Source organism: Neofelis nebulosa, chromosome 18, assembly GCF_028018385.1.
Source record: "Neofelis nebulosa isolate mNeoNeb1 chromosome 18, mNeoNeb1.pri, whole genome shotgun sequence".
In the NCBI taxonomy this organism is placed as follows: domain Eukaryota; kingdom Metazoa; phylum Chordata; class Mammalia; order Carnivora; family Felidae; genus Neofelis; species Neofelis nebulosa.
The window spans coordinates 4,393,993-4,418,452 of record NC_080799.1 but is presented as its reverse complement, the minus strand read 5'-3'; the positions used below and the strand labels follow the sequence as shown (position 1 = coordinate 4,418,452).

The 24,460-nt window shown below is 49.8% G+C and overlaps 1 protein-coding gene across 5 annotated transcripts; it reads right to left on the bottom strand.

Moving 5' to 3' along the window:
- Positions 1 to 1,608: 1,608 nt before the first annotated feature.
- Positions 1,609 to 24,234, bottom strand: LOC131501552 (zinc finger protein 568-like). Of its 5 annotated transcripts, none has more exons than XM_058711867.1 (10): positions 24,073 to 24,234; positions 23,859 to 23,931; positions 23,638 to 23,761; positions 19,557 to 19,649; positions 14,913 to 18,104; positions 13,775 to 13,817; positions 9,499 to 9,635; positions 5,830 to 5,956; positions 5,486 to 5,581; positions 1,609 to 3,122 (listed from the first exon to the last, which is right to left on the bottom strand). In XM_058711867.1, exons 7-10 carry the CDS (start codon positions 9,607 to 9,609, stop codon positions 2,167 to 2,169), a joined length of 1,290 nt encoding a protein of 429 aa, XP_058567850.1. In that variant the 5' UTR covers positions 9,610 to 9,635; positions 13,775 to 13,817; positions 14,913 to 18,104; positions 19,557 to 19,649; positions 23,638 to 23,761; positions 23,859 to 23,931; positions 24,073 to 24,234; the 3' UTR covers positions 1,609 to 2,166. The 5 variants fall into 5 exon arrangements, with proteins under 5 accessions (XP_058567850.1, XP_058567851.1, XP_058567853.1 ...); XM_058711868.1 differs by having other exon boundaries at positions 17,181 to 18,104; XM_058711870.1 differs by lacking the exon at positions 9,499 to 9,635 and having other exon boundaries at positions 14,913 to 15,048; positions 17,975 to 18,104.
- Between the last annotated feature and the right edge of the window lie 226 nt (positions 24,235 to 24,460).

The window sequence follows — 24,460 nt, the reverse complement described above, 5'->3', positions numbered from 1 at the left end:
GACCACACTGGTTAATGCAAAGCAGCAAAGAGGGGGTTGGGTAACCTCCGCAGGGTCTCAGCCGAGGGGCGCGTAAGGCAGACAGGCAAGCGGGGGAGACGGCGGCTCGCAAGGACGCGGGAGAAGCCACGATGGGCCCTCGCAGTCGCTTGTGGCTCCACGGCTGCAATCTAGGCGGGTGTCAGCGTCCTGTCCCTGCAGATCCCTCGGCCATACCAAGCGGGTGCGGAGCAGGGACACCCCGAAACAGCTTAGCCAGCTCTAAGATGCGAATTTCCTACCTGTCCACTGTGCTGCCTGTATCGGTGATCTCCGGTCTTGTCAAATCTGAGCCGCTTTTTCTCTTGGAATGTCCCTTTCTTCCACTATTTTCTTTTAGGAACTCCTACTTGCTCTGATTTTCATCCAGATGTCTCACCCTTTCATGTACATTTCCCGCCTCTCTGTAGACCGAATCCTAAGAATCTGCTTCCCTCCACTTTCTGCTCGCCTTCTCGGCCCCCGAGTTAGCGCCGGCTGGGTCGGTGGCTCATCATTTTGGTGTAGCTTCACCTTTCAGTGCCTGTATCTGTCATCTCTAGACACCCAGGGTGGTCCCCTTTCGAAAGAAGCCAGTGCTCACTCTTTGTGCCTCGCTTTCATGCGGCGTTTTCATTTTTAATGGCTTGTGAAGACAGCTGTTTCTTCATGTGAAATATCATTTGTCAAATCGGTTTCCATACAATAGAGCTCATGGAGTTTTGTAGGTTTCTATGACCCTTAAAATCCGGGACGTTCGTATTTCGTTCAAGTTGCCTGTTGCCTCTCACTGTGGGTTGGTCCCTTGTGTTCTGTAGTTTGGGATTATGAACTCACCTTGGGTTTGTATGTCAGAATCCTGGCAAACATGGGTTGAGGGCGCCTTCCTCCACAACATGTTTTGTTTGCTTCCATAATTTGTCTCAAAGGCCAGGACAAATTTTCTATATTAACGGTTCGATTTTTGAACTGGGACAGGAATAGGGCAAACTGCAAATTCTGTCTCACGTGGGATGCTGGTCAGGGCAAATCCTCCCCCATCGGAGCCCACAGAGATACGGACAAGCTCCCTGTGCCAATGAGATTCTTCGCCAGTCCACCCCTTCCCTGTATGTCCAGGCTTCTGAAATTTCTGAATTTGTGAGTTACTTCATTACCAGCTCTCTGCCTCATGTGCCCGAGGCCTTGCTTCGCACCCTCCTTCAGTCTTCAACAACCCAGGCTTCTGGGTCAACCAAGTTAAACCCACGGTCGGCTCTCGAACTTAATCTTTGGCTCTCAGCTCGGCGTCCCTCGCTGGCGCCTGGAAACTTCCCTGGTCGCCAGCTGAATTATGCATGTAAAAGCACGTAATCTATCATTGGTCATCATTTCTGGCCATTCACAGTGGAAGGGCTTTCACCTTATACGGTCTGTCATGTTGCCAGAAAAGGGAGTCCTAACTTGACACATTTAACATGGAACCTACTTAGGAACTGGTTAAGAGCTAGGAGGAGAGGTCACAAAAGCGCCAGTTTCCAGATCTGAGGGTGGCGGGGGTTGGGGGCTCTATAACAGTTGCCAGCAAACAAAGGGACAAATGGTAAGTGGTACGGTGCACGGACTCCTGGTTTAATAATAAGTTCGTACTGTTCCGGGTATAACATACCCTACAGCGACCAAAGGGTAGGATTTAGTGTGGGGACTCCATAGAGGTCATTCTCTACAGTCTGGTGGCTGTGCCTCCAGGCTCACAATTCTGTTGGATTACCACTGCAGTTGACAAATAAATAAAATTCCCCCTATGCAGCATCGTTGGGAACATAACCCCTAAATGCCCCCGTCCCAGGGACTGCTCCCATGTTGTTCACAGCTGTTGTCTTAAATGATTACATTCATTTACAGACTCGAAAGCTCAATGACCAGAGTGAATTCACAGCGATCCCCTCCGTCGCGGGGCAGCTCTTGTAAAAACAGGTGGCTCTAGAGTGTCCTCACCCTCCCCTCGCTACGGTCGAGGGAGGGGCTTCCCCTCGGTCGCGCTCTCTTCCCGCGGGGGCACCGGATTTCCCGCTGAAGGGTGGTGCGTGCGGGGGACACGCGGAGGTTTGTCCTTGCGTTCCCAGACGTGCGGGGACGCGGGAGGGAGGCCCACGGCGGCTGTGCCCGTCAGCCGTGCAGTTTCTCCCGGGTGTGGATCCTGTGGTGGCGGATGAGGTTGGCCTTCTGGGAGAAGGTCTTGCCGCACTCGGAGCACTCGTACGGCTTCTTGCCCATGTGGGTCCTCCTGTGGATGATGAGGCAGGAGTTCTGCGAGAAGGCCTTCCCGCACTCGCCGCACTCGTAGGGCCTCTCGCCCGTGTGGGTCCGCCGGTGCAGGATGAGGTGCGACTTCTGGAAGAAGGCCTTGCCGCACTCGCCGCAGCCGAACGGCTTCTCGCCGGTGTGGATGCGGTGGTGGATGAGGAGGCACGACTTGCGGGAGAAGGCCTTGCCGCACTGGCCGCAGCCGTACGGCTTCTCGCCCGTGTGCGAGCGGTGGTGCTCGACGAGGCGGGACTTGTGCGAGAAGGTCTTGTCGCACTCGGAGCACCTGTAGGGCTTCCCCCCGGCCAGAAGGGCGGCGGGCAGCGATGGGCCGGACCCCGGGGGCGGCGCGGGGCCGCCGGGCGGGTCTTGGCAGCCCAGGCGGCTGGAGAGGCCGGCCGCGGGGGCCGCGTGCAGCCGCGGATCGGCGCGCTCGGCCGCCTCGCAGGGGAAGGGCTCCCCGCGGCGGGCCCGGCCTCCCGGCCACCCGCACCGCTCACACTGCCGCGGCCGCGCGCCCGGAGCCGAGCCGTCGGGCCTGGAGTAGAGGAACACGTTCCCCTGCCCGTCGCACTCGAAGCGCCTCCGGGCCAGGTAGGCGGTGGGACTACCGTCTCCGTGACGCGGCAGACTCGCGCCACACGAGTCACAGGTGCATCCCTGCCGTTGTGAGGGATCAAGGTCCGCCTTCTGGCGGACGGATGCCCGGGGCCCTCTCTCGGTCGGTTCCTGGCCGTCCAGGAAGGCGCCGCTCCGCGGAAGTTTGGCTCGGTGCTCCCGTGGTCTGCCTGCGGGGCCGTCGACTTGCAAAATTGCTTCTAGGGGCAAAAAATACCATGACCTGAGTGGGTTCGTGTTTCCAGAATCGTACCACAGAATGAAATGATATCAGGGAGCAGCTGGGTGGCCCAGTGGGTAAAGCATCTGGTTCTTGGTTTCCACTCAGGTTGTGATCTCATGGGTCGGTGAGTTCAAGCTCCGCATCGGGCTCTGCACGTTTCTGCTTGGGATTCGCGTGTTTTCCCTCTCTCTCTCTCTCTCTCTCTGCCTACACCCCCCCCCCCAAATAAAATTTTAAAAATAATCTTATTAGTGTTTATTTTTGAGAGCCCGAGTACAAGCAGGCAGGGGTGGGGAGAGAGGAAGACAGAATTTGAAGCAGGCTCCGGGCTCTGAGCAGCCAGCACAGAGACTGACCTGGGGCTCGAACCTGTGAACCGTGCGATCATGACCTGAGCCGAAGTCGGACACTTAACCGACTAAGCCACCCAGGTGTCCCTACTGTTATTTACTTTGAATTTTATTCTGAGAGAGAGAACTGTGGGAGAGGCAAAAAGAGAGGAAAACAGATCAAAACCAGGCTCGATGCGGACAGGAGAGAGCCTGCTGCGGGGCTTGAACCCACAAGCTGCAAGATCAGGACCTGAGCTGAAGTTGGATGCTTAACAGACTAAGCCACCCAGGCCCCCCCAGCAAAAAAATAAGATTATATCAGAAACAGGAGGAAGAATAAATTTCAGACCTAAGTGCCCAGATTCAATCACCACAGCTATAAATCTATAAACATACCCTCATCCATTGGCTTTTGAAAGGAAAAAATGAGATACTTCCCAGATGTCTGATGGACTTGGCCACAGACCAGCCTCCTAACTAATAAAGCCCACAGCACCATTCCTCGGGCATGTTGGTATCCACATCACTGTGGCCCCTCCTCTGAGATTTTAAATGTTGGGTTCTGCATCCTGTGCTTAGATCCTCATTTGGTTTTGTCTTCATTTAGGTTTTTTTCTTTTTTCTTTTTAAGTAGGCTTCACACCCAGAGGGGAACCCCATGTGGGGCTTGAACTCATGGCCCTGAGATTAAGACCTGAGCTAGTATCAAGAGTTCCATTCTTTGAGCCATCCAGGTGCCCTTTCCCTACATTTTATTATTTTTTTAATATTTTTGAGAGCGAGAGATCGTGCAAGGGGGAGGGGCAGAGAGAGAGGGAGACACAGAATCTGAAGCAGGCTCCAGGCTCCAACCTGTCAGTACAGAGTCCGATGCGGGGCTTGAACTCCTGAGCCATGAGATCATGACCTGAGTCAAAGTTGGACAGTTAACCCACTGAGCCACCCCGGTGCCCTTACATGTTAAATCCTCAACTATCCGTGGTTTCACCTCCATGAAACCCACACCCAGTGCAACCACAGAGCTTCTTGGTTTAGAAATGTGGAAATTCCTTGAGCCCCAGTGCTGAATTCCTAAGGGACAGAATCAATGCCTACTAATCTTCCCCATCAGGATTTTCTGGGCTGAGACCCAGGCAGGTGGTATTTCTAAAGCTCCCCAGCTGATTTCTGGTGTGCCCTGAACAAAAGCTTGATAAAAGGCCCCTGTCCTGAAAGAAAGAGGGAGTCAGTATCCACCCTGGGATTATACTAGGATGCATGTGGGGGGAGTGCCATTCATATCCCATTAAGCAAAATGGGGCCATATTTCGTAGTTAGGAAAGAAGAGGAATCTAAAGTCATATAAAAGGGAGCAAGAAAGTTTGAGGCATTTCACAGTAAAAGAAAAGACAAAAATGAGTGCCACAAAATAAGTTATTTTAAAATAGGGGGAGGGGCGCCTGGGCAGCTCAGTCAGTGAAGCATCCACCTTCAACTCAGGTCACGATCTCGTAGTTCATGAGTTTGAGCCCTGCATGGGGCTCTGTGCTGACAGCTCTGAGCCTGGAGCCTGCTTCGGATTCTATGAATCCCTCTCTCTCCCTGCCCCTCCCCCATTCGTGCTCTGTCTCTCTGTATCTCTCAAAAATTAAAAAAAAAAAAATTTTAATAGCGGGAACCTACAAATCCCTGAAAACATGAGAAAGCCTGTTTCATAACCATGGGGTAAGTGTTAAGACTGAAGATTCTAGACAAAAACTGAGCAAGCAAGGTCTCAGATGGGGACAGCAGGGTGGAATGAAAGAATGAAAGCAGAATATGCCTCTCTCTAAAGGCCAGGGAAAGAGGAGGAATCCTGTCAGGCGGTGGGATGTGTGGAGGTAGCAGGAGTCATGTGGGCATCTCAAGGCCTTGGACCAAATATCCACAGCTACTTGCAAAGATCCAAGGCTTTTGAGAACAATTGCCTGAAACAAACACAGGAGATTTTGCTCTGCAGCCCAGTGTGTGTCCGTTGCCCCCCTCTCACCTGGAAAGCTCCATCTGACGAGTTCTTCCTCCTCCGTCCACGGTTCTTGGCCTCGCTCCAACCTGGAGATCACAGCCGGTTTGGTGGCCTGACACCCTGTTTGTGAGAACAAGTCACAGGACTTAGGCTGAGCCGCCTGGGCCATCCAAGGAAGCAGGGGGCACAACGCACTTTTACGTGTCGGCCAGAGAATGGATTATTTCACACAGGAGGTAAATTCACGAATAACCCAAGTGGGATGACAGCAAGGCTTGTAGACAGCTGACACCCAAGGCCAAACATTTCAGAGGTTTTACATAACTGAGAAAAGACATTAATCGGGAAATGCAGGAAGCCTTCCTCACCTACTGAGACCAGGTGGCTGTAATTCTCGAGCATCACATCCCGGTACAGCGTCCTCTGTGCGGGGTCCAGATGCTGCCATTCCTTACGGGTGAACCCCACAGCCACGTCTCGGAATGACAATGAGCCCTGGAATGACACGTGCCCGATGAGCCCGAAATACTTGGCGGAGTTCTGCGGCAAAGGCTCAGAGGTGAGGGCTCTTAGGGCCTTTGGACTGCCCCACAGTAAGTTATTTAGGGAGCTTGGCATGCCCCTAACTTTGTGCTACATTTCCAGGGACAGAAAAGAAAAGATCATAAGAAAAGATCTCACTCCTGGATCTGCATTCATTCCTTCATCCATTCATTCGGCGTGCAAGCATCTACAGACTCTACGGTATGTTGACGGTATTCCGCCTGGGGCTGCGGGGGGCGGGGGGTGGGGTGGGAGGGGCGGGAAGCAGAACACAATGTTACTCCCGTTCTACAGGCACCTGGAGCCCTGGTGGAGCGAGATGGACAGAAGACTTCCGTGTGGTGCAATCACACCTCAGGCTGCAATGGAAGTACATTACAGAAGGAGCAGACGCAAAGACAGCAGTCACGTTCAAGGTCCTGACGTCAAGTGAAGCCTCACCGGAGGCTGCCCTGGAGCATAATCTTGAAAGATAAACCGTGTGTCCAAGAGGCACGGCATCAGCGAGGGCAAGGAGTCACAGAAAAATCTGGTAGACACTGCAAATACTTGGGAGCGACAATACAGAAGATACTGCGTGGATGTGTGTGCGTGCGTCTGTGTGTGTGTGAGAGAGAGAGCACACGTGCACAAATCACAGGGCAAAGGTTTGTTTTTGTTTCCTACAGACAATGGGGATGCCTATGATGGTATTTTAGGGAGGGGAGGGACAAAAGATGACCGACGTAGAAAAAGGTGGGAAATCACCAGGAGAGAATGAATAAATAAAATTAGGGCACAATTATAAGCAAAGACATGGTCAAAATTAAGGGAGCACCAAGAGGAAAGGACAAAGGATTCCACAAATACAGAACAGGGCTTGGCTCTCCTTCCCCTTCTCCTTCGTCTTCTCTCTGGATGAATTGAGGACCAAAACAACAAATTAATTTACACTGAATAATGTAATACTGTGTAAATCATTTTTAACAGAAGTATGGAAGTTAAAAGGCAAAAGTACAACTATAATCACGGATTTATTAATGGAAAAGCAATAGAAAAGGAAATAAAATCTGACATAAATATCAAAGTATGAGTGTGTGAGCAAGTATAGAGTTTCCACATACGACTGAAGTTATCAGGTTAGGAGAGACTTCTAGAACTGTAAAAATATTCAATGTAAGCCTCATGGTAGCGACAAAAAAAATCTATAATGCACAAAAATAAAGAGGAAAGAATCAAAACCTATCACTATAAGAAATCCTCAAACCACAATAAAGACAAAAGAGTAAGAGAAAGGAACAAAAAAACTACCAAAGAGAAAACCATTAACCAAGTGGCAATATAAGTCTTTACCTAGTAATAATTACTTTAGACGTAAATGAACTCAACTTCCCTAACAAAAAGGGAATCAACCAACCAACTTCTGTCTACAAGACATTCACTTTAGATTTCAGGACATACAGTGGGTGAAAGCAACAAGGTAAAGATATCCCATGCCATACAATGGTAATCAGAAGAGAGCTGGTCTGGCAATACTTAAAACAGACAAAACAGCCTTTAAATCACATACTGTCATGAGAGACAAAGTCCTTCTATAACTTCAGAATGGTCCCTTCAACAAGATATAACAGTTTTAAATACATATGCACCCAACATCAAAAGGACCTAAATATATAAAGCACACATTGACCAATCAGAAGGGAGAAACAGCAATGAAATAACAGTAAGAGACTTATATACCCACTCTCAATAGTCATCCAGACAGAAAATCAGCAAAAACAAAAACTTCAGAAGTGAACAACACTACAGATCAAATAGGCCTTGAAGATATTTACAGAACATTCTACCCACGAGCAACAGAATACTCATTCTTGTCAAGAGCACACACAACGTTCTCCAGGGTGGATCATAGGCTAGCTAACACAACAAGTCTTAACATTAAGAAGACTGAAATCATTCTAAGTATCTTTTCCAATCACAATGAAATGAAACTTAGAAATCAACAGAAAAGGGGAACATTTTTAAATATTGGAAATTAACACATTCTTAAACACTACTGGGTCACAGAAATCAAAAGGGAAACTATAAAATATCTTAAGACAGATGAAAACACAACAGATTGAAATTTACAGGATACCACAACAGCAGCACTAAGAAGGACGTTTATAGAAACGAACATCTACATTCAAAAAGGAAAGATCTCAAACAACCTAACTTTGCACCTCTAGAAAAAGAAAAGCTAAACCCCAAGTTGGCAGAGGGAAATAAAAATTAGAAATAAATGAAACAGAATAGAAAAACAATAGAAAAAATGAAACTAAGAGCTGGTTTTTTGAAATAAAATTGAAAAACCCTTAGCTAGACTAAGAAAAAAAAAGACTAGAATAAATAAAATCAGAAATGAAAGAGGAGACATTATAGCGGATGCCACAGAAATAAAAAGGATAATAGATATTATAGTTCAATGCCAACTCGTTGGACAACCTAGAAGAAATGAACACAATTCTAAAAAAAAAAAAAACAAAAAAACCTGGGGCGCCTGGGTGGCTCAGTCGGTTGGGTGTCCGACTTTGGCTCAGGTCATGATCTCACAGCTTGTGAGTTCAAGCCCTGTGTTGGGCCCTGTGCCGACAGCCCAGAGCCTGGAGCCTGCTTGGGATTGTGTCTGCCTCTCTCTCTCTCTCTCAAGAATAAATAAAACATTTTTAAAAAATTAAAAAATATGGGGCGCCTGGGTGGCTCAGTTGGTTAAGTGACCAACTTCAGCTCAGGTCATGATCTTGCAGTTTTTGAGTTTGAGCCCCATGTGGAGCTCTGTGCTGACAGCTCAGAGCTTGGAGCCTACTTCAGATTCTGTGTCTCCCTCTCTCTTTACCCAGCCCCTGCCCACGCTCTGTGTCTCTCAATAACAAATAAACGTTAAAGAAAAAAAATTTTTTTTAATACAATAAAATATAAAAAAAACAACCTACCGATACTGAATTGATAGAAAGCCTGAGCACAGCACTAACAAAGAGAATGAAGAAGTCACCAAAAAGCTCCAAATAAAGAAAAGCCCAGGACCTTGATGGACAAATTCTACCGAAAATTTAAAGATTACTACCAATCCTTCTTAAATACCCCCCCAAAAAAAACAGAAAAAGGGGGAATACTTCCAAATTCATTCTACAAGACCAGCATTGCCATGATACCAAAACTAAAGACACCACACAGAAAGGAAACTACAGGCCAGGATCCCTGGTAAACACAGGTGCAAAAATCCTCAAGGTAGTCTTAGCACATCAAACCCGACAGCACATGAGAAGCATCAGACACCACGACCAAGCAAGACTTAGCCCTGGGATGCAAGGATGGGTCACACATGATAATCCATACGAGACACCACGTTAACGGAATAAAGGATAAAAATGACATAATCCGCTCAACAGCCGCACACACACACAAAAAATTTGACAAACTTCAGTGCCCTTTAAAGATTAAAAGCTCACAACAAACCAAGAATGGAAGGAACTTACCTCAACACAATAAAGGCCATTTATGAAAAGCCCACAGCTAACATCATACTCAGTGGTGAAAGCTTTCCCTCTAAAGCTTTCCTTGATCTGGAACAAGGCAAGGATGCCCATTCTTGCCTCTCCTATTCAACACAGTACTGGAAGTCCGGCCAGAGCAATCCGGCGAGAGAAAGAAATAAAACACATTGGAATCAGGAAGGAAGAAATAAACGTATCTCTGTTCGAAGACGACGTGATCTTACTGAATGCGGGTCTCAACGCGATATGTGCATTCTCGTGCTCCTCGCAGCATTATCCACAGTAGCCAAGAGATGGAAACAACCGAAGTGTCCAGCCGTGGGCGAACGGATCGTGTGATGGACACACAGCACGGAACATTACTCAGCCAGGAGAGAGAAGGAAGTCCCTTCATTTGCGACAAGCAGGTGAACCTGACGTATGCTGAGTGAAATATGCCAGACATGGGAGGACAAGTACCGTGTGACCCCACTTTTATGAGGGTTCTCAAGTGGTCAACTCCTAGAACCGGTGGTTACCAAGGACTGGGAAGGGCAGGGAAAGGGGGAGGCGCTAGTCACAGGTTCAGTGTTCGTTACGGAAGCAGAGTAAGTTCTGAAGATGCACAGCATAGCGTCACAATGAGCCACGTTGCGCTGCACCCTTAGAAATTTGCTAAGAGGGCATATCTTACGTTAAATGCTCCCGCCACAGAAGAAAAAAAAAATCCAGATATTTAAAAAGGGGGCTGGAGGGAACTTTGGGAGGTGATGGATTAAGTCGGTGGTGGTGGTTTCACGGGTGTGCACTTATCGAAACTCCTCTCGAGTTGTGAGCACAGTTTTGCAGGTCAATCACACCTCAATAAAGTGGCTTAGATAAAATTTTCTTTTTTTTTTTTTAAATTTTTTTCAACGTTTTTTATTTATTTTTTTGGGACAGAGAGAGACAGAGCATGAACGGGGGAGGGGCAGAGAGAGAGGGAGACACAGAATCAGAAACAGGCTCCAGGCTCCGAGCCATCAGCCCAGAGCCCGACGCGGGGCTCGAACTCACGGACCGCGAGATCGTGACCTGGCTGAAGTCGGACGCTTAACCGACTGCGCCACCCAGGCGCCCCTAGATAAAATTTTCTAGTAGTCACATTTAAGTAAAAAAGGAAACAATTTAGATAAGATCTTTTAGCCAAATATATCTGGAGTATTATCATTTCAATATATAATTATTTTAAAATTGCTGATATACTTTTCATTCTTCTTTTTCATACCATGTGTTCAAAACCTGGTGGGTATTTTCCACTTAGAGTACATCTCAACTCAGACACTATGTTTTCAATTTCGCTCTCATGAAATATAGTCCTGTAAAAACATAGTTGTGTTTAATATTTTGATATTTATTTTGAGGGGGGTGGAGGGGCAGAGAGAGAGGGAGACAGAGAATCCCAAGCAGGCTCCACAGTCAACACAGAGCCAGATGCGGGGCTTAAACTCACAACTCGTGAGATCATGACCCGAGACGAAATCAAGAGTCCGATGCTTAACCGACCAAGCTACCCAGGTGCCCCCATAAAGTTGCGTTTAATGGGAAAGTATTTTCCTCTGATTCCCTTTTACAATTTAAGTGTGAATGAGAAACTCGGGTCTCCAGCCACACTAGCCACCAGGGTTCAGTATCCCCTCGTGGCTGGTGGCTACCATATTGGACAGTGCAAGTCCGTACTTTAGAGGGTACAACTGAATTTCTCTGCTGGGGCTGGGTTTTGGCCAGAGAAAACTACAGTGTGGCTCCATCACTGAGGGCCCAGTTCTAGGTCTGTCTGCATTCACATCCCAACTCCATCACCTAATAGATGCAAGATCCCAGGCAGCTTGCTTAATACCTCCAGCCTGTGTGTGTTCGTCTGTAAAATGGGAGAGGGGTTAATGATACCGATCTCACAGGTATTCATGAAATGGCGACATGTTAAGCGTTCAACAGGTGGAGCTTAGACCTTTGTCACTATCTTTGTTGTGGATGACCCTAAGAAGTTCCCGGTGAAAACTGGTTTCCTACAAAAGAACAAATTTCCCTAAGAGGCACAGAGGAAACCCCGGCCCTGAATATGGGTCCCACAGCTTCGCGTCACGGCCCACGTCTCTCCTCTGAGGCCACTGAGCTGCCATCTTGTTTCGGACCTCTCATACTGGTCCCATTCCCAGGTGTTTCTGGTACCCAACATCCAGATGGTTCAAGCTTTTTAGGCACAGACACGCTCATCAAAACAGGTCCCCAAGCCAGAAACCAAGACCCTGTGAATCTGTTTTTCTTCCTGGAGTGGAGAGCTGTAATGTTTGTCCACGAGGCCCATCTTCCTCTGGGGCTAGCTCTCTCCCTCTGGCACCCCAAGCTCCTGGGAGCGCCCCACCACCGACACAGCCTCTCAGCCCTAACCGCGAACTAAGCTGGCCCAAATCTGCATCTCTCCCAAAGACTGTGCAAACTGGCTCTACGATACAGAACCTGGTCCCTTTCTACAGTAGACCTCGCAAGAGAGGTGTGGGCCATGCCTATTTCTGGCCACACGGATGCAGTCGGTATGAGAGAAGGAAGTCACAGACAAGGGGCAAGAGAGACTCTGGGAGACGCCTGCATTCTTAGGTGTGACTGTCCCTGAGTACGAGGCCAGGTGTGGCCTAGATTTGGGGTTGGCCCTAAACTAGCTCTAGCTGGGTTTCTGGCTCTTGTCACTTGAAGGATTCTGGCCAGCACACTTCACGTTCATGCTCACAGTAGAGAGAGGGGCCGTGTAGGTCCAATTTGAGAATGCAGACAGGCTGGCAGCAAATGACGTCACTGACGTCTAAAGAGAACGACGGCCCAGGGCAAGGGCAGATGCGTGAGGTCCGAGTGGTGAAAAGACGCTCAGACTCCAGGACAAAAGGCCAAGAGCACGCTGATCATCTTCCCTCCCCGCCCCCACCAAAGTCTGAAACGGGGCTGTTTGCTCTCCATCTGTGTCAAAAAACTATTACAGAAGGTAATTTGAAGAACACGCTACTCGTCTGTTCTTCTGGACAATGCAGGGTTTCATCTGGGTCAGTGTGACAGAACAAGGCAGTTTACGCAGAACGGAGTATTTTGATCTCTGAAACAACCAGCATTACAGATTCTGCACGGCTGTAAGACCCACTGCTTACACCCAACGGAGAGTCCAGACTCGCTGTTGTGTCCACTTCACTGTCATCACTAGACAGGACCCTGCCTGTGACACCTCACACCCCAAGGCCAACCCTGGAACCTTCTTAATACTGGAAACAGCTTTAGTTCTCCTAGGACGTGGACGTGCTTGTCCCAAGCAGTCAACACAAATCCTATGTTGGATGGAATCTTTTTAAAGTGCCGGAAACGTCTGGGGCGCCTGTGTGGCTCAGTCGGTTGTGTCCAACTCTTGATTTCGGCTCAGCTCATGAGCTCATGGTTCGTAGGTTCGAGCCCCGTGGGGCTAAGTGCTGACAGTACAGAGCCTGCTTGACTTGTCTGTCTCTCCCTCTCTCTGCCCTCCCAGATGGCTTTCTCTCTCTCTCTCTTAAACAAATATTTAAAAAATTTTTAATAAAAGAAGTAAGTGGGGCGCCTGGGTGGCGCAGTCGGTTAAGCGTCCGACTTCAGCCAGGTCACGATCTCGCGGTCCGTGAGTTCGAGCCCCGCGTCAGGCTCTGGGCTGATGGCTTGGAGCCTGGAGCCTGTTTCCGATTCTGTGTCTCCCTCTCTCTGACCCTCCCCCGTTCATGCTCTGTCTCTCTCTGTCCCAAAAATAAATAAAAAACGTTGAAAAAAAAAATTTAAAAATAATAAAAGAAGTAAGTAAAAGTGCCAGAGGGGCGCCTGGGTGTCTCAGTCAGTTAAGCATCTGACTTCGGCTCAGGTCAGGATCTCACGGTTCGTGGGTTTGAGCCCTGCATCGGGCTCTGTGCTGACAGCCCGGAGCCTGCTTCGGATTCTGTGTCTCCCTCTCTCTCTGCCCCTTCCCTGCTCACACTCTGTTTCTCTCTCAAAAATAAACATTAAAAAACTATGTATTTTTTTTTAAGTGCCAGAAATGGCAGACACCGGGCAGCTCAGAACTGTGGCGGCCTCAGCAGCGCATCCGTCCCGCCCTCCCCATGGCCTCCAGATTCCACTCGCCTTGCGTCCTCAGTGATCTTGGGTCCTGCCTGCAGTATTTTATTGGCTGCATTCTTAGAAGCACCCCCAAGTCCCTGGGAAAGCACAGTGCGGTAGAAAGAAATGCCACACTCACCTGGGACATGGTCCTTCCCTGCTGGGCGGGGGAAAGCAGACACCTGTGTAAGCAGAGATGGGGAGGGGAGGGCAGGGGAGAGGACGTGAGAGGTCAAGCTTGCCCCGGGCCTCTGGATCAACTGCCACCCCCCACCAGGCCTGGGGGAGGACAGGCTCCCCTCCCCCCCTCCTCCCACCGAGGACATCACATAATGCCCACGCCTTGCAGAGTGATGGGGACCCAACCTGGCGAGGGTTCAACCTGGATTCTCCTTTTCTACTTAATGCGCTCATGTCTGTGTCTCCATAGTCAATGTGCGATTTACTAACCCCTCCCCTCGTTACTCAGAAAGTGAATAGGAATTTATTCTGAAGAAACAATCATGAGTTCAGGCGAAGAGTTAGTCGCCAAGGTGTTTATTATAGTTCGTTAAAACTCTGGAAAAAAAAAAAAACCCAGAAAATAACGAAATATCCACCTACACAGGACCCGTTAAATAAAACACTACTCCAAAGGGAAATAAACGTTATGTAGCTAATGAAAACATAATCATGGAAAAAACTGTTTTATTGGATAGCATACGGATAATTGAAAAAGGTGGCCGAAGACTATTTGATCCCATGCACACAGACACACACACGCACACGTGCGTGCACACACACACACACACACACACACACACTCACTCACATAGATCTCTGAGATGATGCAAGGCAAAAAGGTAGCGGCAGTTAGCCCTAGGTAGGTAGATAATGACCACTGAATATTTTGTTTTTTTGTACTTAGATGAATTTCCTAATCTCTTCTAGGACAAACTGGTACTTTGTATACCGAAGTTATTTTTTAAATATCTGTAGCCTATGAAGCTTCGAACCCGAACCTCTGTCACCTCTCCTGCCCCTGGTAGACGCTGGGGTCAACTCACAGGAAAATCTAACAATGGGATCTGTAAGGGCAGAGTCCAATGAATGGAGTTCAGCTGAGACAAACTGAGGGCTACTTGGCGGGGCCCTCAATCCCATCCCGGACCTGCTGGGTCCCCTGTGCTTCTGTTCCACCTGCAGCCTGTCCATGTTCACTGTCAGGAAGAAGCGCCCTGGCTCGGCTGTGCTGGCCTCTGCCCGGGAAGCAGTCCCGGTCTGGCTCTGCCACTTACCAAACATGGGACAAGATCTGATGGCTTCTCCTGAGCCCTCCTCCTCCTTTCCTCATTTGGCCAGGGGACAGGAACACGAAGGTTCAGGAGCAAGTTTACTGTGGCTGGAATCATCAACGGGACCCCACACCTATCTCTCTCCTGAACAGACACGAGGTTGGTCTTAGGAATGTTCCTACTCAGGACAGACACACACTGGAGTTGGGTCCAAGAAGTCTGCAGAGACGCTCAAACTCTAGAATTACAGAAACTCCATAAAGAATTCCGAGGGAGTTTTGGTTTTGGTTTTTAAATTGGAGACTACCTAAGTGCTTAAAAGTAACAGATTGGTTAATCAGTTATGACACAATCAAAGCATGCCATGCTATGAATCAACTTAAACTGTTACAGAGTATCTGTAAGAACTAGCTTCTGGCAACACCAGTAAGTGGGGAAAAAATAAATAAATAAAAAGGAAGCTATGAAACGCACAAACACATGACTCACAGATGGGTAACAGGCAGAGATGGGTGGTATTTTCCCCGGGTACCCGAAGTTTTAGCTCAATTCCCAGACACCCCAAATTCTCTGGAGGAGCTGGCAGACCCAACCTAACGGACACCTTCCTTCGGATAAGGAAGAGCGAAGGAGCAGGGAGGGGCGCTACTGAAGACGTAGATACACGGTGTTTTACCCCCCTCCCAAGACCAGAGGGACGGTTGAGCCGGCAAAAGTGGGGGGAGTAACCTGGCCCCCCAGGCTGGACGCGTGCCCAGCTACAGAAACACCTGGGCACGTGGTGGTTCAACAGAGGGGGGCGCAAGCGTTCTGGGGGAAGCTTTGCAGATGCGGGAGCCCAACGGCAGGAGGGAGCTCTTGGAAGTGAGAAGCCGGCAGAGGCCACCGTGGTGGCCAGGTGGGGGGTGGGGGCAGGAACGGGAGACACCTGCACGGCCTGCCTGTGTTAGAACAAGGATGCAGCGTTCCCCGGGGCCACGTGGGGGGCAGGAAGCTAGGGGAGCCTGAACAACATGGGGAGAAAGCAGGCTGCCTGCGGGACACAGAGAGCCAGCCCTGGGAAGCAAGAGCACTGAGCCAGGAGCGGGCACAGAGGTCTGCCAGAGAGCCCCTGCTCGTGTCACAGGCTCTGCACCCCTACAAAGCCATCACGCGGCCTCCCGCGTGATAAAGGACAGATGGCTGGGCAGGGGGAGAGCTACCGGAAGCGCCAAGCAAGGAAATGTTTGTGTCACTTCGCCTCCATTTCCCCTTCTCCACCCCTGCCCCTGGTGGAGAAAGAAGTGGTCCAATGAGAAGGAAGGGTTAAGGAGGAGCAGAGACAGAAGAGATCACAGGCCCTCCATGGGGGGTGGGGGGAAGTGGAGAGCTGCAGATCCACAGGGAGAGAGAGAACCCGGATGTGGCAGTGAGATGTTCACTAGCCCGCCAGCAAGCCAGGAGAGACTGTTCCTTATTACAGCCTCAAGTAACAGGACCCCTCTGGGTTGCCAGAGATGTCATCCTGGCAGCGGAGTGTTCTGGGCTGAATTCTGTGCCCCAGAAAGATCTGCTGGGGATCCTAGCCGTCGATATCTCAGAATGGGACCTTCTTTAGAAACAGAGCCTTTGTCAATGATCAGGTGACGGTGTGGCCACGAGGGCGGGCCCCAGTCCAGGAGGAAGGACTAGTGTCCTTACAAAAGGGGGAAACTGGGGCCCAGGGACTCACGCAGGGAGGACGTCAGGGAGGATGATGGCAGAGCTCGGAGTGATGCAGCAGAAACCCAGAATGGGCACAGATTGCCGGCCAAGCCCCAGAAGGCGGGGGAGCGGCCGGGACCGGGCCCCCCAGTCAGGGCCTCAGAAGGAACGGGCCACACCCGCGCCTTCACTTCCAATGGCAGGAGAGTCAAGAGAGATCACGTGTCTGTTGTTTAGGCAGCTCGGTTTGTGGTACCTTGTAGGAACCCCAGGGAACAAGTGCAGGAAGGCAGACCCAATAGAGTGGGTCCAAAACAGTGGTCAAAGGGGGACGCTGGGACACTTTGCTCTGTTGCCTGTTTGTCTACATCAATTTCAGCACGTGGAATGGGTTTTTGTAAAAAAAAAAAAAAAAAAAAAGAAGAAAAAATTCTGGACAAAACACACAAAATGTTAACAATGGTGACCTTTGCATGGTAGGATGTGTTCGTTTGTTTTTACAATAGTGCCATTTTCTAATTTATTTTAGACAATAAACATATGCTCACTGTTTAAGTATCTCATAAAAATATACATATATCATCTTACTGGGTTTTCTCTCCATGACCTCCTACCAGAGTCCTTCCCCTGGAGGAGAGGAGATCCGTGAGAGGGTCTGAAGGGGTGGAAGGTGGGAAGGGGCGGGTTTTAGCGATGAACTGGGGCGCCCAGGAGGAAGCCCCCACCTGGCGGGCCCTGGCGGACGGGAGCCCTGGGCGCTAGTGCTGGCTTGGCCTCTAGTAAGCTGGGTGGCTCTGAACACCTCTCTCACGCCCATTTTCTTTCGTCTTTAACATGAGAAGGAAAAATGAAATACTCTTAGGTTAAGAAAGCAACTTTTGTGCCTCAACTACAGGAGGACGGTCTGCATCTCACAAGCAGTGGAGTGAGGGGCAGTGGGGGGCCGGGGGGCAGTAGAGAAGGACAGTGAAGGCACCGAGTGTAGAGAAATCCGCACGGGGGTCGCCTGAGTGTTGCGGGGATCCCTTCCCTCGTTTGTGCTTCCCTAACCTTAAAGCGGGGGACCCTCTCTCCTCCTAGCAAACCTTCCCCTCGACCAAATCCTAGACAGATCCCCTAATGCGATGGCATCACCCAAATTCACGGTCAGCAAGATCATCCTCAGCTGTTTTAGGGACACTTTCTGGAAGCCACCCAGTTCTGTGACCTCCAACTTTATCCCTAAGCTACGAGAGGGAGCTCAGAGAGGGAGCCCCGCTTCCAAAGTAGATTGCTGCTGTCGGGTCACCTTCTTTCCAAGAATTATTCTATCGGTGGGGTACCTGGGGCTTGAGGACTGGGGTCAACTCCAACTGGCAAAGCTCTGCTCTCCTGCTGAGAACTTACCGTGGCCGGAGGCTCAGCTCCCGCCTGGAGGCCGTCTGGGGGTTAGAAGGAGCTGGAATCCACAGCAGGACTGAGCTGCCTGGTCACGGCCTGTCTCTAAGCCTTTGCAATAGACACTAAGAACACCTGTAAACAATAGACGGCACGGTGAGACTCATGTGAAAACATTAGCAGCACATTTGCCTCTGATGGGGGCACAGGGGAAGCCAGAGAGAGCAAAACACAAGAAGGATCCTTCGCCATCCCGTGCGAAAGCTGAGCAAAACCTCTGCTGGCAGAGGGGCGCCTGGGTGGCGCAGTCGGTTAAGCGTCCGACTTCAGCCAGGTCACGATCTCGCGGTCCGTGAGTTCGAGCCCCGCGTCAGGTTCTGGGCTGATGGCTCGGAGCCTGGAGCCTGTTTCCGATTCTGTGTCTCCCTCTCTCTCTGCCCCTCCCCCGTTCATGCTCTGTCTCTCTCTGTCCCAAAAATAAATAAAAAACGTTGAAAAAAAAAATTAAAAAAAAAAAAAAAAAAAAAACCTCTGCTGGCAGCAAGCGAGGAATCGGGGACCCCGGGCCTAACACCACCAGATACTGACTTCCGCCAATGAGCCCAGAACAGACTCTACCTCCAGCCGCTAGGGGAAGAGGCCCACCATCCACCACATTGACTCTGGCCTTGGGAGGCCCTGGACTGTGGCCTGCAGAGCTGTGAGGTGACAGCGGGTGTTACTTTATTTTATTTTAAAGTTTTATTTAAGTGATCTCTACACCCAACGTGGGGCTCGAACTCACGACCCCAAGATCAAGAGTTGCGCGTTCTTCCGACTGAGCCAGCCTAGCTTTCAATCACTGAATTTGTGGTAATCTGGTCCGTGGCTCTCCACTGGGCGCTCAGGAGAAAGAAGACGGCTGGGAGACCACAGAGAGACCCCCTGGGTGGTGAGGTCTGGAGGAGGGGAGTGGCTGCCATGGCAGGGAAAGCCGGGGAAGCCCCATCCTCCTAGAAATTTCCCTGTGGAGGAACAAAGCCTTGTGCAGCTGAGGGAAGGGCAGCACAACCCACTGCTCCCAGAGCACAGCTAAGACCCATGGCACCTGGCAGGGAGAAGGGGAAGAACACCCTGTCCCAGGGGAAGGGGACAGGCATATGTCCTCGACTCAGACTCAGAGCCTCCTACCACAGTGGGAGGGGCAGACTCGGGGACCAGGGCCCTCCACCACCAGGCTGGGCAGCACTGAGGAGCCAGCGGGGGCATGAGCGGGAGAAGGTCGAAGGGGGTAGGCGGGTCCCAGAGCGGGGGGGACAGGAACCGGCCCACCCTAAGCACAGAGCAGAGACACTCGAAGCCAGCGGGGGCCTGATCGTAACCACAGCAACAGCAAATGCCAGCGCCGGCAATGCCCGACCAGTCTCACTGCACCAACCTCCTGCCTCCCAGCCCCGCGCACAGCAAGAGGGTCTCTACTCCCACACACACGGCCCGGTGTTCATTTAAACAATCAAACTTCGAGACGTACAAAAAGCCAGAAACAACAACCCACTGCAGAGACAAAGCAAGGAGCTGAGGCCCACTCGATCTTAGGTCTGTGCGTACCAACACACGAGCGTGATGAGTGTGCAGCTCAAACACGTGGAACACCCACGCCATGAGGGGAAACAGACAACTCCACATCGCCATGAACAGATCCTAGAGGATTCGGGATACAAAAAATAGAGTATACAACATTTAAAAAAACCAAAAACCTATTTATTTATTTTGAGAGAGAAATAGAGAGTGAGCAGGGGAGGGGCAGAGAGAGGAGACAGAATCCTGTCAGCACAGAGCCCAATGCGGGATTCGAACCCACAAACTATGAGATCATGACCTGAGCCAAACTATGAGCTCGTGACCTGAGGCGAAATCAAGTCAGACCCTTAGCCTACTGAGCCACCCAGGCGCCCCAAGAGTGTGCAACATCTGAATAACAATTTAAAAGCCTGACCTATTGGGGCGCCTGGGTGGCTCAGTCGGTTAAGCATCCGACTTCAGCTCAGGTCATATCTCACGATTTGTGGGATTGGAGCCCCGCGTCGGGCTCTGTGCTGACAGCTCAGAGCCCGGAGCCTGCTGTGGATTCTGTGTCTCCTTCTCTCTTTGCCCCTCTCCCATTTGCACATGTGCGCTCTCTCTCTCTCTCTCTCTCTCTCTCTCTCTCTCTCTCTCTCTCGAAAATAAACATTTGGGGCTCCTGGGTGGCTCAGTCGGTAGAGCATCCGACTTCGGCTCAGGTCATGATCTCATGCTCCGTGAGTTTGAGCCCCACGTCGGGCTCTGTGCTGACAGCTCAGAGCCTGGAGCCTGCTTCGGATTCTGTGTCTCCCTCTCTCTCTGCCCCTCCCCCACTCATCTTTTTCTCTCTCTCTCAAAATCAAACATTAAGAAAAAATTTAAAAGCCTGACCTACTGGATCAGACACAAGAAAGTACTTGATTAGAGAACATACATTCTTCTTAAGCACACCTGGGAGCTAAAAATTGACCCGAAAAAGCTAAAAATAAACTTCAACAGTTACTTAAATCAGTATTGCATAGATGCTGCTCTCTAAACACAAAAGCAACACAACTAGAAAATAAGAAGAATGCAAAATTATTTAGAACAATGGCTGCAAAAAATGTTACATATCAAAACTGGTGCACAGTTACAAACACAGACTTAAAACAAATCACAGCCCTAAGATACAGATGAGACAAAATCTGAAAATTAACAACATTCATCGCAGGAGGCTAACACAGCAAAGAGTAAACCCAAGCAACACAAAAGAAGCAAGTAGGAGCAGAGATTTTAAAAAGGAAAAACCAAAGAAATAATAGAACAGGTGAAAAAAAGAAAAAGCCTGCCACAAATGTATTACCTGAATCTAATCATGGTGAAACATTAGTCAGACCTACATTGATACACGTTCCACAAAGTAACTGGCCTGTACTCCTCAAAAATGTCAATGCTAGCAAAGACAACGAGTGATTGGGGTACTGTTCCAGAGAAAAGACGACAAAGGAAAATGGGAGAACAGATGCATGACCCGAGATCTCCTTTAGCTAGAAAGGGTCTTACGGAGACAACAGGTGACAGCTGAGTACGAGACGTGGGTTAGACAACAGTATTGTCTTAACGCTAATTTCCTGGTTTTGATCATTTTCCTGCGGCAGTGTGACAGAAGTGCCTTGTCTTTGGGAAAGGCACACCAAGTATTTGCACACACACACGTATGTGTCAAGGGGAGAGGAAGAGAGAGAGAGGAGAGAGAGAGAGAGAGAGAGAGAGAGAGAGAGAGAGAGCGCAAGTTGTGCATAAATGACCCAGCGATGGCCTCTGCAGAGTGGCCCCTGGCAGGCTGAGACCATTGGCTCAAAAGACCAGCAGCACCAAACTCAGATGTTAACACATGCATTCATTTCGAAGATAGCCCAAATACGAACAGATTTTTAGTCGTTTGGAACCTGCCTGCTTTCCCTGCCCCATGAAGCTATATGCTAGCATCTGGTAGGCACAGACAAAATACACCGTGTGGCTACCAAGCCCCCACGTGCCTCTGACCCAGAGACACCCAGGGGTATCCTTTCCACCTCCCTCCTGGGAAGTGGGCCCTGGGCCCCAAATTCCGGATGGTCTCATGCTGCGAGGGACCTCTCCCCAACGTGCATGCTTCAGTAAAGCTTGCGTGTACTTCCGGTCATACGGTGACACCTTTTTCTTTAATCGGCTCGCAAATCCCTCGACCTCCCTCCATACAAATGTGGCAAAATGTTCATATTCGAGAAATTTAGATGAAAGGTGTTCTGGAATTCTCTGTACTATTCTACCCTTGTGAGTTTTCTCCGAAGTCTGAAGTTGTACCCAAATAAAAAATTACAAAGAAAAAACTAAAATCAGCTCTTGGAAAATATTTATTAAAACTAATAGCATAATTGGTTGGTATTTAAAGCTAATAAAACACACTAAGTTCAGGTATGACTGATGGAGAAAATAAGAGAAGGCAAAAAAAAATGCCATGTTTAAACAGGGAAAAAAGAAACCATTTCAGATGTCGTAGAGATGTTTTTAAATTATGAGATCACTATAGACAATTTAATGCCATAAATCTGAAATTAAACTGGACAATTTCCTAGAAAAATACAAAGTACTAAAATTGACAAAGCAACAGAAATCAGAAACAGAACCCCACTAAACATGAAATAAAATAGATTGGTACTCAGAATTATACCCATCAAGAAAACACCAGGCCCAATCAAACTACTTAAGATTTTCACAATGTGCATAAGCTATAAATGGTTTTGTATCTAGAATAGATGAAAACAATTACTAAAAATAAATAAGAAAAAGGCAAAGCAGAAGAAATACAGGCAAAGGTAACGAACAAAAAAATAATGTATTGTTTATGACCACATTCCTATCTAGGAAGTAAAGAACATGTAAGAATAAAGTAATCTCGGGAGTTGTCACCCTGAGAGAAAGGGAAACGGAATGAAGGGTGATATGAAAAGGGATCCAGTGGTACGTATAAGGTTTTTGTTCTTTAGAAGATCTGAAGCAAATAAACTTTTAACATTTGCTCAATCTAAATGATAACTACAAAAGTTTCCTTTCGTTACTTTGCTATATACATTTGAGATCTTTCCTAATGTTACTAATTGAACACAGTAAGAAACAGTTATGGGTTGTAATAGAAAAAAACCTCCTTCAAGAAGACCCAGATTCAAGTTATAATGGAAAAAAACATTAAGACTTACCATTACAGGACCAGGTTTCGTTTCCCCCCTCCCTGCCCCAGCTTGTCTGTCCTACCTTGACCAAAAAAGCCTCAAAGACAGACAAATTCTCCCTCATCTCTGCATCACTGTGGTACCCTCACTGTGGCTCTCTCTCCTAATCGAGTGCGGGGAAAGAAGAGTCTACACTGAACTGGAGACTCCCTGCTTGATCATCTCCTCCCTGCTTGATCAGCATTCAGACAGAGGCACTCACACAGCCCCACCTTCACCCACCCCTGCCCGTGCTGGCGGCTTCACAAACCCGAGACACATTCCCCTACTTACTTTTCTCACTACCTTAGCTCGGTCTCCATCGACTCCACTCACTGCCGGTATAGTAACACCAAAGACCAATGTAACCATGCTTACTGCCTTGCCTAAAACACGTCAGGCACTAACAGGACCCAGTCCCTACCCCCTAACCCAGCCGCTGGGTTGATATGCTCCTGGAACCACCTCCAGTCTGACCACACACACCCCTTCCAGGCTCTTCCATGGTGCCAAATCCAGCAGTACCCACGGGTTTCATGCTTTTGCACAGGCTGTTCCCTAACCCCAACCCTTTTGCCCCTTTTCACCTATGGAGACCTTATTTCAAATCTGATCTTCGGTTGTGCCTCCCCCAGCAGGGACTGACCTCCCTCCTTGGTGTCCATTCATCCATAGATAGGAGTAATTATGAGAGCACCCACACCTTGGTGGCCCTTATCTGTTCAGGGGACCGACACCGCCCTAGGTCTCTAGCCAAGAATGGAACCCGGTGCTTCACCAGTTGCCTGACCCAGACACTCAATAAACATTGGTCATAGGAACACCGACACCATAAATCCCTGAAATACCAATCATTTCACTTCCCTCCTTCCTTGCCCTCATAGCTCAGAGCCTACCGTTGGCTGTGATGTGGGGTCCGAAGGAGTGACAGAGGGTTGGACAGAAGGGGGGGGGGTGGGCTTCCTCAGCAGTCCCTCCTCACCCACGGGAGGCCCGGCCACCCAGGCGGAGTTCAGGGACCTGGACGGGCAGAAAAGCTCCGGGTCAAGGGACAGAAACAAATCCAGTATCGGGAAAGAAGGGTGACCATTCGGGAAAAAGCTGGCCCCCAGCTCACCGGGGCCAAGGCTGTCACGGGTCCACCGCGCTAAGCCCTCTGCGGACGGACGGTGGGCTCCGACGAGGCTGGGCTGTAAAGCAGTAGGAACCCTGACCCTGACCCTCCCCAGTAGACGTCAGACAGAGCCGCCCACCGGACCCCCCTAGCAGAGCACGCCTCCCAGGGCCCGCCAGCTCTGCAGCCGTGGCTCTGCCACACGTGCCCTCTCTACCGCGGGGGCAGAGGGAATCGTCAGTCCCAGATGCAGCGGGAGCCTCAGGACTGGCTAAGTCCCAGGTGCCGGCCACGCGAACCCCGCCAAGGGTCGGGAAGTGCGCAGATTGCTGTCGGAGACCTCCGGACACAGCCGAGACGCCCCTGGACTGGGCAGAACTACAACTCCCGGGAGACTCCGCGGTGAGGTACTTCCGGCCGGCGGCCCAGCCGTTTCCGGCCACGGGGCGGCAGGTGTGGGCCAGCGGGCGCCGCGCTGCGGGCGCCGTGTGGACCTGTGGGTTGTGGGCAAACGCACCTTCTCCCGCGTTGTTGCCAGCCAGCGGTCGCCCCGGGGGCTTTCCACCGGATCGGACCGGGTCGCCCCCAGCCCTGCGCCGTGTTGA

Coding starts and splice junctions, on each gene's coding strand:
- LOC131501552 (XM_058711867.1), bottom strand. CDS start 9,609: ATGGGCATCCTTGCCTTGTTCCAGATCAAGGAAAGCTTTAGAGGGAAA. Junction 5,957..9,498: donor ATGGCCTTTATTGTGTTGAG/GTAAGTTCCTTC, acceptor GTGTCATTCCAG/GGCTCATTGTCATTCCGAGA. Junction 3,123..5,485: donor CGTCAGATGGAGCTTTCCAG/GTGAGAGGGGGG, acceptor TTTTGCCCCTAG/AAGCAATTTTGCAAGTCGAC.